Source organism: Fundulus heteroclitus, chromosome 22, assembly GCF_011125445.2.
Source record: "Fundulus heteroclitus isolate FHET01 chromosome 22, MU-UCD_Fhet_4.1, whole genome shotgun sequence".
Lineage (NCBI taxonomy): Eukaryota > Metazoa > Chordata > Actinopteri > Cyprinodontiformes > Fundulidae > Fundulus > Fundulus heteroclitus.
This window is the reverse complement of record NC_046382.1, coordinates 979584-992436: the sequence shown is the minus strand read 5'-3', so window position 1 is coordinate 992436 and position 12853 is coordinate 979584. Positions and strand designations below refer to the sequence as shown.

The 12853-nt window shown below is 46.4% G+C and overlaps 1 protein-coding gene across 2 annotated transcripts in view; it reads right to left on the bottom strand.

The window, feature by feature from the left end:
- LOC118556222 (spectrin beta chain, non-erythrocytic 1) overlaps positions 1–12853 on the bottom strand; it is a 96783-nt gene that overhangs the window by 33186 nt on the left and 50744 nt on the right. For both annotated transcript variants that reach the window (XM_036126299.1, XM_036126298.1), the window contains 16 exons: positions 10895–11068; positions 9370–9461; positions 8157–8237; positions 6020–6135; positions 5786–5898; positions 4903–5090; positions 4611–4728; positions 3908–4066; positions 3603–3698; positions 3288–3494; positions 2037–2190; positions 1809–1960; positions 1507–1725; positions 1353–1433; positions 1067–1273; positions 622–833 (listed from right to left, as the gene is read on the bottom strand). In XM_036126299.1, coding sequence (XP_035982192.1) covers positions 622–833; positions 1067–1273; positions 1353–1433; positions 1507–1725; positions 1809–1960; positions 2037–2190; positions 3288–3494; positions 3603–3698; positions 3908–4066; positions 4611–4728; positions 4903–5090; positions 5786–5898; positions 6020–6135; positions 8157–8237; positions 9370–9461; positions 10895–11068 — 2369 coding nt within the window. The remainder of the gene's footprint in view (positions 1–621; positions 834–1066; positions 1274–1352; positions 1434–1506; positions 1726–1808; positions 1961–2036; positions 2191–3287; positions 3495–3602; positions 3699–3907; positions 4067–4610; positions 4729–4902; positions 5091–5785; positions 5899–6019; positions 6136–8156; positions 8238–9369; positions 9462–10894; positions 11069–12853) is intronic.

Below are 12853 nucleotides of genomic sequence, written 5' to 3'. Positions count from 1 at the left end.
CCATGGCGCTTTATTTTCAACCACTCTTATATTGTGATACATCAGGAAGTGAACGGGTTGTTTTCATGTTTATTCCCCTCCAAACAGGAGCGTCTGAAATTAGAACATCAATCTAATTAAGGCGTTGCGTAGCGTTATGCTTCTGGTGTACATATTAAATAAAATGTAAAGTTAACAGCGCTCTCTCCTGAGAAGGACAGCTCTCTATCGTCTCCATCAGGAGGACAGAGTAGCTGGACTATACTGCCCTGTTTCTGACATAAGGACAAAATAAAGTTTTATATTAATTTAACTTACCAGGTTTATTGTTGCTAGCGTGTACTCTGGGCTGCCTGACATGAATGCTCTTCTAGTTTAGACATTACAGTCAGGCAGACCATTGAGCGGAGCGGCTTCGTTTCTAACCAAAGTCATATTTCTAAGCGCATATAACCACATAATATCAGCCAGTAAGTAATCAGAGAACAGGCGCACCATCAATGTGTGAGAAAATGTACGATGTAAGGATTTTAATGCGCCTTATAGTGCGATAAATACGGTATATTAACATTCTGTTTAAGGTGATCTGGCCCGTTGGTTCTGGCCTTGTGGTCTGAGGACGGGGAACCAGGCGGTTCTCACCGGTGCTGGACGACCTCCAGGTCCTCCAGCTTCTCTGGGATCTCCATGCTGTTGAGCCACTGCTCCTTCTCGTCGATCCACAGCTCACAGGCGCTGGCCTCGCTCAGCATCTTGTAGAGCGCCAGGGCGTCCTGCAGCGCCTGCTTCCTGAGCCGGGTCAGCTCCGCCACCTCCCGGTACCGCTCCTCGATGCCCGCCAGCCGGTTCTGGACCTGTGGAGGTGAAGGCGGAGCAGACTGAAGCCCGGTTCAGGCGGTGTGAGAGGTGACGGCGGTGTGAGAGGTGACGTGGTGTGAGAGGTGACGGCGGTGTGAGAGGTGACGGCGGTGTGAGAGGTGACTGCGGTGTGAGAGGTGATGGCGGTGTGAGAGGTGACTCCGGTGTGAGAGGTGACGTGGTGTGAGAGGTGACGGCGGTGTGAGAGGTGCCGGCGGCATGGCGGTACCTCCTCGGAGCGGGCCTTCTCCGGCGGCAGCGTCTGGACCTGCTCGTGCAGCGCCTCGATGGCGGGCCGGTAGCTGCTGATCTCCTCCGCCACGTCTTTGTGCTTCTTCACCAAGGCCTGGGCGGAGAACTCGTCGTGGCCCACGTCCACGCTGGAGACGATGCGCAGCACGTCCAGCATCCACGTGTCGATGTCGTCCGCGTCCGCCTGCCGTGTCACAGTCATGTGGGGTTAGAGGCGGCGGCTGATTGGTTGCTGGAAGCAGGAGGGGGGGCCGCTGGCTCACCTGGAACTGGTGCTGGTTGCAGGCCTCCTGCAGACGAGCTTTGCGTACCGCAGACAGACTCTCCAGCGCCGCCCACTGCTCCTGCAGAGGGAGGAGGGAAGGCGTCAGGGTGGCGGACATGTTGTCAAGGCGCCTCGGCCCCGGCGCCGCCTACCTGGATGTCCTGGATCCGCTCCTTTATCTTATCGGCTCCAAAGTGGTTGTCGGCCACCAGCTCCTCGCCCTGCTTGATGGTCTGCTGCAGGTGGCCGGCTCGCCCGCTCATCTCGTCCTCGAAGGCTTTGTGCTGACTCAGCAGCCGCACGGCGCCAGTCAGGTCCTTCCCATAATCCTCGGAGGACAGGATCTGCTCCTTCTCCCGGATCCATCCCTCCTGTAAGCCACAGACTCCATCAGTTACGCCTCATTCATCAGGCTGTGGATCTGTTAGGACGCGTGAGGAAGAGTGTGGAGGACCTCCTCAGCCATCTCCCAGAAGAACTTCCAGAGGCGGCGGGATTCCTCCAGCCGGGCGCGCCGCTCCGCCGCCAGCTGGTTCAGCTCCTGGTAGCAGAACTCCATGTGGGCCACGCGGTCCCGGATGATCTGCGGGTCGCAGGGTTTATAACCTGGAGAGGAGGAGGAGTGAGGAAGAGGAGAGCACAGGGGGAGGAAGGAGACGGAACCAGGAGGGTTCTGCGGTACCGTCTGAGTCGCTGGCGAACTTCTGAGCGTTGCTGTTGACGTTACGGACTCGGTCGGCCTGGATGGAGATGTCGGCCTCCACCAGAGCGTGCTTCTGCATCAGGTCCTCCACACCCAGCAGGTGTTTGCCGTAGTCCTGAGACAGCAGCAGCATCTGCAGCCCCCCGGGGTCAAAGGTCAACAGGAAGTCACAGTTTAGGACAGGAGATCCCGCAACTCAGCATGATCAGAACTGTTACTCAGTGAAGATGAAAACAGGAATACATTTAAACCCCCTGACAGAATCCACACGTTGGTCATTTTCATGAGTCCAGAAAACATTTAGGGACGTTGCTTTATCAGCAACATATCAAGCTGCTGTTTTTGCTGTTATTTCTCTCTGCTTTCAATTCCTCTGTTTACCATTAAATTCTCCTTTAGGAATAAAACCTTTTCCTGTATCTGGGTCATCTCTACACAATTGGACTAAATCATTGTTTCTCTGGAATCAGAACATGAAATCCTGTCCTGCAGCTCTTCCTATGTTTTCTGCATCACATTTAATTTCCCTAACTCTGACGTTGTTGTTAGTCTTCAACGTTTTAAATGAGTCAGGACTGCTTTGGTTTACAGACCAGACTGGCAGCAGGTAAAGCTGATAAAAATGTAATTTAAACGACTAATTAACCTCAGCTTTGGTCTAATTAATAATCCAGTGCAGTGGTCTGAGCAACAGGTTGGAGTTTAGTAAAGTTCCTTAATCATTGTTTCTACTTTACTTTATTTAAATAAAGTTAAGCTGGTCAGCCAATCAGGCCATTTTAAGGACAGCCAATCAAACAGGTGGGATTTAAAAGATGCAAACAAGGAATAGGGAGTTTCAGAACAGTAAAAAACAAAGCAACTGGACTTGTTTTCTGTAGTTGAAGACGTTTCTCTTCCTCTCCAGGAAGCTTTCTCAATTCAAAAAGTCTGGAATAATGTGGAGTACCAAGCTTTATACAATTGCCTAACAAAGGCCTGTAACGGCTTAGATAACATGCAGATTGAACAGAAACAGGTCCCCCCCTTAGTAATGGGCGGTCGTTCTTCACTAGCAAGGCAGAGGGAGAATAACAGCCAGATGTCAACACGCTGCAAATCATTTCTAACATCTGCCTCTGATTTCATAAAATATTTAATGTTACATATTTTTATTCAAACAGGACCAACCCAACATTAACTCAGAGCTCTAAGATGTTTTAGGAGTAAAATCTTGTGGTCAGACGTCACCTTCATCTCGTCCATCCAGTCCATGATGTAGAGCATCTCCTGGAAGACCCTCTGCAGACCCAGGTTCTGCTCCAGCCTGTGGCGCCGGGACTTCAGCAGCTCCAGCAGGTACTCCCACAGCCGCATCACGTTGTCCTTCCTGGCCGTGATGCGCTTGATGTCGTGGTAACTCTCCGCCTCCAGCTCCCTCGCCACGGCGACCACCGCCTGCAGCGACAGAGCACCGAGGAAAGGTTTCATTTAAAGCGCCGTGAACACGTGGAGGAAGAGGAGGAGGAGGAGGATGAGGAGAAAGCTGAGCGGCTTCCAGCGCACCTGAACTCGCTCCTCATACGCTGCGATGTCCGTCTCTATGGCTTCATGCTTCTTGGTGGCCGCCTCCACGGCCTGGAGGTCAAATCCAAAATTATCCTGAGGAAAGACGACAGGAAGCGGGAGAGGAAAGGAACGGAAAGAAGGAGAGGAGACAATGAGCGGAGGCAGGAAAGGAAACGAGGAAAGGAAACGAATATGGGAAAAGGAATCAGAGGGAAGGAGAAATGATAATAAATACAGATGAAGTTGTTTTTGTCCTGTTTAGCCACACTGAGTCAGCAGAAAGCCGTCCAGGTGAGCTGTACCTGCGACACCAGCCTCTGGTTCTCACTCAGCCACGTCTCCCTCATGGCCGCCTTACGGTCGAAGCGACGGGCCAGCTGCTCCAGCTTCTCCTGACGGATCAGCTCCGTCCTCAGGGCCAGCTCACGCTCGTGCTCCGCCTTCTCCAGACGCTCCCATGCCTACAACAAACGCACCCAGGGTCAGGACAGAGAGCCAATAGGAACAGCAGCTTTACTGCAGGCTGGAGGATGGAGGATGGAGCCAGAACCCCCCCATCCTCAGAGGATGCTCCTTTCAGCTGCTCGTATCCTGGATCGCCCTCATTGGACCCGGATCCATGCAGAAATAAATGACTGATTCAGCAGAACCATATAAGGCAGACCATATTTGGCCCGTTTCCTGGTTCTGACCCATGGAGCAGCAGGAGGTTCTCCATCACCTGAGTCATTTCTATTAGCTTCAGTCTTAATAAAACAGCTTCTGTCCTGAACCTCGTTAACATTTCCCGTTAACGGTCGAGTCTTATGGTTCCATCAGGGCTGATAAGAACCTGCTGCTGCTGCAGTATAATTAAACGTAGTGAACAGAACATTGTTTCCCTGCCCTGAGATCCGGCTCCCTGACATGTTTCACTGCAGAGCCTGAAGACCAGAGCTCTGCTTCATGGAGCTGGTTACCTGCGGGGTCAGCCAGGCTGTGAGGGAACATCAGGTCCATTGTTACCTTGTTGATGTCAGAGATGAGCTTGCCCTCTCGGGGGGTGTAGACCTTCTGGTTGTTGGCTCTCATCTTACTCTGGATGGTGAAGAGCAGAACCTCCAGGTTGCCCTTCTCTGTGAACCTGCACACACACGAGCAGCTCATCACGGACCAGACGGAGAACTTTAACCAGCAGCGTCGCTCTAACGCGTCTCATTTTAGCAGACAGACAGAAGCTCGTTAAGCTCGTTAAGCTCGTTAAGGAGCTCCTGAAGCGTTATGGCTGAAAGCTGGGAAGCCTGAAGCTGCCACTGACTTGGGCGGTTTCTCCACGGTGCGGTACGTGTTGAAGGCCTGCAGCTGCTGCTGGACGCCCACCAGAGAGTTGGCGAACTTCCTGTTGTTCAGGATGATGATGGTCTGCTCGATCCACTCCAGCAGGTCCGACGCCAGAGACTCGTACTTCTCGATCATTTTCTCCGTCTCGATGGCGTTATCTAGAACCTGCAAGACAAAAAAAAAGCTCCGTCAGAGAAAGGAGAATAAATCTGAAAACACGCGTAGGAGTGTCAGTTTGTAAAGGTTAGGCTTTATTTTAAATAGAATTTAATTATAATTACATCCTTATTATTTATTAACTTACTGCAATCATCACCTGTTCCCTGTTTATAACTGCATAATCAGGAAATCTCTTGATTTTATTTTTCATTTAATTTTACAGAAAACATAGAAACTTCAATTAATATCCAATCAAAATCTTAATATTTACTATAAATGGAGGCGTTTAATCTGAGCTTAATAAAAAGCTTGATGTTTTAAAATCTACCAATAAAGATGATTTCTCCAAATTAAGCTTTTTTAAACAAAGAATAATTGAACTGGGGCAGAATTTAGTCTCAGTCGTGTTTTTAGGCAGCAGCCCTCCTCTCAGAGAAGCTAAAGTCTTTTTTTATAAAGTCTTCAGCTCAGTTTCCCTTCCTTCAGCTTGGACTTAGTGCCTCACTGAGCCAGAACCTGTGGACGGGTCAGAACATCAGCTAAAGCCCACCCTGGTCCTCCATGGTGCTGCCTCCACTAACCAGCAGCCAGTCTGGTCTGAAGGAACCAGAGAAAACAGACCGACTGCAGCCAGTAGGACACCTGGTGGGTTGTGGTGCTGCTGGGAAACACCTGAGACCCGACGAAGAGTCCAGACTCACCTTTCCGATCCTCTTGCCCTCCACCTTCAGCGCCTTCATCTTGGAGAAGTAGTGGTAGTAGGTGACGACGTAGGTGATGATGGACTTCTCATCAGGATGCTCCACGCTGATGTCTGCAAACACAGAGGTCCCCAGAGATGATGGTCTCTGTGTTACTGTGTGTGTGTGTGTGTGTTAGTGTGTGTGTGTGTGTGTGTGTGTGTGTGTGCGCCTGTTAACGTGAATGCTGGGCACCTTCAGGATCCAGCAGCTTGGTGAGGCCCAGGTGTTGCTCGGCCAGGTTGAAGGCATTCTGCAGGTTGTAGTGAGCGTTGGACTTCTTCAGTTTATCAAAGTCGATCAAGTCGGGTCTGAAAATGTCAACCAGGAACAAAAAATAATAATTGTACTTTGTTAGAATATTGAGAATCCTTCAAAACAACCTTTCAGGTTAGAACTGCCCTGTCTGCAGACGGAGGAGCTGCACAGTAAACAGTGAGTCAATGCTGAAGTAATATTGGACAGAAATATTATATTTTAATGCCAGACATTGTGAAAGCTGCTAAAGCTTTTATCCTGTTAGACCAACATTAAACACTAGAGGCAGAGACGCATCAGCTCATAACGAGGTGCAGACAGAGTGAAGGAAAAGAGTCAAAGTCTACATGAATAGTTGCTGTTGTTAAATGATCCAACATTATCGCTGGGTCATGTTTCCCTGATATCAAGCTTCTTATCAGCTTGTTTTATTTTTAAAGGCTGCAAAAGTTATCTGTTATCTAAATGAACCAAATTAGAGCAGAGGATGTGCTGGTGAACATCCTCAGTCATCCAGGTCATGGTCATTCCAGAAAAAAGTTAAAAAACAAAACAGCTGGACTTTTTTTTCTTTCTGAAGTTCGAACGTCTTCAAACTTCAGAAAGAAAAGTCCAGTTGTTTCGTTTTTTTACTTTTTTATGGAATAGAGCAGAGGATGCAATTAATGGGTTAAATTTTAAAATTAACAGTATGGAGAAAAAAAGAAAAGTAGCATTTAGCTCCAGTACTTCATGAAGAAACATTAAATCAGGCAACTTTCAGCCATTAAACAAACATGTAATAAAAAAACATTTTTTCCTTCTTCTTCTGATGCTTTAGTATAAAAAAAATCAGTTTTTTGTAATCTTATCCAACATTTCAGAAAATTACTGATCATTAAAAACACAGAAGAATAGGAGGAGATTTAATCTGTTAGATAAAATGTGTTAAAAAAATAAAAAACAAGAGATAGAAGAGATAAAAACAGCAGCACTGTGGGCGTGGAGGAAGGAAAATGCATAAATGTAAAAAACAAGATAATTTTATCCTTACAGCATCAGTTTATAATTTCTCTTTATTTTTCCTTCATTAACACATAAATTCAGTCCCTCAGGAAAAAATGCATTAATAAGAAAGTAAGAAAACATTACATTTATGGATGAAGGGAAATAAAACAGGGAAGAAAAAATAAAGATATAATATAAAAACATAACACTACTATTTCAACTAAAAATGTTTTTATGTTGAGTTTTAGGGTCAAATTCAATAAATTAAGGAAATACAAATATCTGCATAAATTTTTATATACATTGGGAGAGAAAAATAGTAAAAAGTCACAAAAAAGTCAGATAAAAACAAACTACATTAAAAAAGCATGTTAGGGTTACACTAACTTTTTAAATAATAATGATTCATCATTTTGGTAAATATGTTGAGTCATGATTAGGAGCATCAATCTGACTTCATGCTAGAAATATATAAACCTTTTAATCCTTTGTTGTTTTTTGTAGAGAAAGTAAATGGGTCGTGAAAGTATACATATATTTATTTTATTTCCCAGCAGAGTAACTGACTAATGATTAAATTAACATTATTAACCGCTATAGAGACATTAAATTGTTTCTATAGCGGTTAATAACTATTTCCCAGCAGAGTAGCTGACTAATGATCAGTAAATTGTTTCTATAGTAGCAGGTTTCAGCTCTGCAGCGCCACCTGAAGGTAATAGTCTGAACAGGTTATCTGCAGAGATGTTAGCTGCCATTTTCCTGACCCTTGACCCTGGACCTGTCCTGGATGGAGGGAAGCTCCACCCTGAGGTTGTTGGTATGCTGCGTGTTGTTTGTTCAGGTTATTCTGACCTTAGAAAACTAATGATTAATTAATTCATAAACTGTGAAATAAATATAAACACTTTTGTTTGCCAGGTTCTCTCTGGTTCACATGAAGTTCTGTGATGTTCTTCACACATCAAGCAGCAGCAGCAGCTTTCTGCCAGAGAGGAGGAAGCTGCTGCTGAGGGGGAGGAAGAGGAGGAGGAAGAGCAGGAGGAAGAGGAGGAGGAAGAGGAGGAGGAGGAGGAGGAGCTCCTACCTGTGTTTGTGGATCAGGGCGTTGAAGGCCATCCCGTCTCTCCAGCTGGTGGTGAAGTTGTGGATGTTGACGTTGGGGTACCTGAGCAGAAGATCAGATCTCATCAGCTTCTCAAACGTCATGATGGTCAGCAGACATGAAGGAAACAGACGATGAAGGTCTGAGCGGCTGATGAAGGTCTGAGCAGCTGATGAAGGTCTGAGCAGCTGATGAAGGTGTGAGCAGCTGATGAAGGTCTGAGCAGCTGATGAAGGTCTGAGCAGCTGATGGGGGCTTCAGACGAGCTCCTCCAGAATCTTCTACATCTAAACCTCTATCTGCAGGAAGCTGCAGCTCCTCCAGGTGAATTAATGTCACTTTAAGCAGTGCTAATGAAGCATAACTTCATCTCCACTAACAACGTTTCATTTCTCAACAGTTTAAAGCAGAAACAGTCGGAGGAACTGAATGTTTCTAGAACTGGTTCCAGATGTTTGAAGACACCGAGGACTCTGGATGTTTGTGGAGATCAGCTGTCTGGAGATGAATGGAGCCAGAAAGCCCAGCCAGACCACAGCCTGATGCTGGACCCGGTTCTGACCCAGAACTGCACAGCACAGATGGACCTGGTGTTCCAGAGAAGATCCAATATGAACGAAGAAGGTTCTGGAGATGTCTCCATCAGAATACGAGGAATGTTAGGAACAGCTGCAGCATAATGGGGAACACGGTGGAGAAAGGACTTCTACGAGCCTCCATGTTTTCCTGAACTGGACCTCTTTGTTTGGTTTGGTTGGTTTGGTTCTGATTGTAGAGGAACACTGAAGATCATGGAGTTCTTTCTCCTCACTGACAGAACATATGTGGGATAACCAATAGAAGATCTGGACATTAACGGACAGATGGAGGATCAGGAGGACCATCAGAAACACCACAGCTGCCCGAGAGACGTGAGGAAGTGGGAATTGAACCCCAAACTTCTTCATTTCCACAGAGCTGCTTTACATTAACAGCAGGAGTTTTCCTGACTGCAGCACTGGACAGATTGTTCTAGACGGCTCCTCAGACGGTTCTTTATGAAGGACTGAAACATCTATTTATTTATTTATTTATCTGTATTTTAGTTAAAAAATACTTTCAGTTTAATTATTTGCTGCCTGCAGAGAAAATGAAAGCCGGTGAGGAAGCTGTGAGGACAGAAGCTGAGGAGGTGGAGGGATTGCTGCGGACTCACCCTGCAGTCTTCATCTGACACCAGAGCAGCAGAGCATCCTTAGCAGACTTCTTCTCCTTGTTGTCCTCCGTCTCCACGCTGATGTCCTGAATCTGAGACACAGAGTCAGAGTTTAACACAGAGACAACACAGCCTGAAAACCACTGCTGAGACTTTCCATACAGAACCTTAGAGCTACAAACAGCAGAAAACAGCTTCCAGAAGATTTAAGAAGCTACGGTGTTCCCATGATGCATTCAGCGCCTGCTGCACAACACTCCACTGCTGAAGAAAAGGAAAGCTGATGCTGGACTAAAGCCTGCTGGAGAACGTTGGATGATGCTATTACTCTCAGTATGTTTGAAGGAAACTAAACATCCTCCCATAAAACCCAACAGTGGTAGCATCAAGGTGTGGGGCTGAGTTCTAGGATCCGGTTCTGGAAGACTTCACATAACTGAAGAGGGAGGAAATGGAGAAATGTGACGGAATCTGAAGATGAAGGAAGATTAAAATAAGATACAGGTACTAAACATGGAGCGGTGGGAACCCTCAGCTGGTTAAAGCTGCTAGAACATCCATCAGTCACTGAGAGAAACCAGGAAAGATCAGAGAATCCAGAACCTTCCAGAACCAGAGACGGTTCCATAGCAGACCGGGTCAGAATCACAGCTGGTTGGACTGGTTTCACCAGACAGAGAATATCTCCAGGTTTTTATTACTAACAGACTTTTCTGCTAACTGATGAAACTGTTCATATTCCCAGAGTCGTTCCTATTTGTTACAATTAGTTTATGCAAGGTTTAAATGGACTTCTTGGTATAATAATAATATAATATTATATAATAATGTTCTTTAATTGGATACTTACCATCACCAAACGTTCCTTTAACTTTCCCATCAGAAACACGTTTAGAGCAACAAACTCTTACTAAAAACTCTAGATGCTTTAGTTTCTTCCCACCAGTCAAACGTTCCTCAGATCATTTAAGATGTTCTGGATGAATTGTTCTCCACGCTCTCTGAGGGAGAACCATGATAGTTGAGTCCTAAACTGAAGGGTCTCACACCTTAAAGGCACCTGAGCATGGAGAACCTGGACCTTCAGGCTGGTTGTCAGCATCAGGCACAGAAACAGTTTGTTCTCATTTAGCTGATTCTATAAAAAGACCTGAAACTAGATCTCTACCTGACTGATCTCATCATAAACCTGAAATGTCCTGCAGCTCCAGCAAAGACAGCCTTACCTTCATCGATGGACGTCCATCAGTGTGACTCTGAGCAGAAGAACCAGAACCAGAACCGGACCCACTGAGCAGCTAAACGATGTGCGCTCTGATCCATCTTCACCAGGGTGGGTTTAATCCTCAGAGCTTATAAAACTAAATCCTGTCCGCCCATTTCAGTCATGATGACGTCATAAAACACCAACACAGCACACACACATCACGCTTCACGTTCTGGTCCGTTCCTCACACTGTAACGACCCGTTTCAGGTTCCACCAGGAACAACGAGGAGAACGCCCTGAACCAGACGACCTCTCACCTGGAAGCGCAGGATGATGGTCCAGATGAGGCCCAGGGTCAGACGGTGGTTTCCATCCACTATGTCATGAGAGCCCATGTTCTCCAGGTGGACCCGCTGTTCCTTCAGGAACTGCAGAGCTTTGTCCACGTTCTCCAGGCAGTGGATCCTCATCCGGCCCTTTGTGGGTTTGGGCTGAGGGCGAACAAACCCAGAAAAAAGGGAACTTGGTTAGATAATTCAGTAACAATATATATCGATCGATAGACATGTGGCGTGATAGGAAAAAATAAAAGTTTGATAGAGAGTTTTCCTTCCTTCCTCTCAGCCAATCATATTAGTCGATGCTACAGTCACTGCTTCCTCTCGACCAATCGTAATCACGGACCCAGGTTTTTCTCTAACAGCGCTCCCTAAATTGTGCAACTAGTGAATGGAAAAATTCTGTTATGGTTAAAAAAGTTGGTTAAATAAAGATTTAATTGGAATTCTGTGTTTGTGTTCTTTATTAAAATTAAATCATTTAGCAATATCATAAAATGTCCAGGCAGAGCTGCACATAAAATATGGTTTTAAATATTTTCAATAATTATCGATCAATATGCATTTTTTTTTTTATCGATAAGCTTTTTTCCTATATCGTCCAGCTAGACGGCAAAGCTAAAACCTCGTAAATGGAAACGTGTGGAGGAAGAAACAGCTGCAGACACAGCTGACTGACTCCATAACTGACATTAGTTGTTCTGCAGGAACAGAGACGGTATCTGATGTTTATAGTTTTAGCTTCAATAACCCAGAACCATGAAGGGAACACGTCTAGAACCGCCTCCCTGCTGGTTTTAGCTTCAATAACCCAGAACCATGAAGGGAACGCGTCTAGAACCGCCTCCCTGCAGGTTTTAGCTTCAATAACCCAGAACCATGAAGGGAACAGCGGTGCGTCTCCAACGGTCACTGCTCGGTCTCCGTGGTAACCACGTGCTGCACTGGCTGATGGGTATTGGCCATAAATCATAGAGTATCATGCAGCTTTAACTCAGGAAATGATCCATTAGCTTCCAGATATTCTAACTCCATCAGAAGCATTGCAGCACAGGACAGCCACATATGTTAATACTTATTAAATGATATTATTACAGAGCCATGAACAACGTCACAGTTTATTACAGAAGATTATTTCCCATCAGAGGCATTTCTCTGCAGAATGACAGACGTAATAGTTAGGATCACTACCCTCCTCTAACACATGGTGGCGCTGTCACCTTTCTGCATGGTCAGCTGCAGCCAGCAACACATCCCTCCTTGATGAAGAAACGAGGAATTTCCCAGAATGCCCATCAGCGGGCCGTGGCGTAACAATAAAATCTTTCAGTGCGGCTCTGTGACAGCCGGAGAAACTCTGCTGCTCTCTGTTTCCTGCCTCTGCAGCCTGGAAACAGTCGACCGCTGTCAGATTCATTTGTTTGATGCTTTCTGGCTCCGTGTGAAGCCTGAAAGTTTCTCAGCAGCTCCTTTCACGTCTCTGACAGCCTCCATGCTGCTGGCCAGCCTCAGAAAGCCACCACAGCCTCCCTCTGCTTTATTTACTCACTTTCTTCATCTCCTCTGCTTTATGAGCCTCTGACATGTTGCAGAATGTGGAACACAGAGAAAGAACAGAGATTCATGTCTGGCAGCGATGCTCCTCTCTGCGTGTGTGACAGGCTGAGAAAAGGCCGGATGCAGCAGAGAGGAGCTGAGCAGAGTCATAAGATGGAGATGGAGGGCTGAAGACTGTGTGGGTGGGTGTGTGACGGGAAAGCAGCAGCGCTCCTGTTTCCATGGCCGTGGAACAACTACCGCCATCTTCTGTGCCAGAGAGAACCTGAAGGAATACATTTTAAACGAGATAAATGAAGCCTGGGTCTGAGCGTGCTCACTGACTGACTGAAGCTGCAGAGCAAGGCAGAGACCAGAGTCTGAGAAACTGCTGAGTCAGGG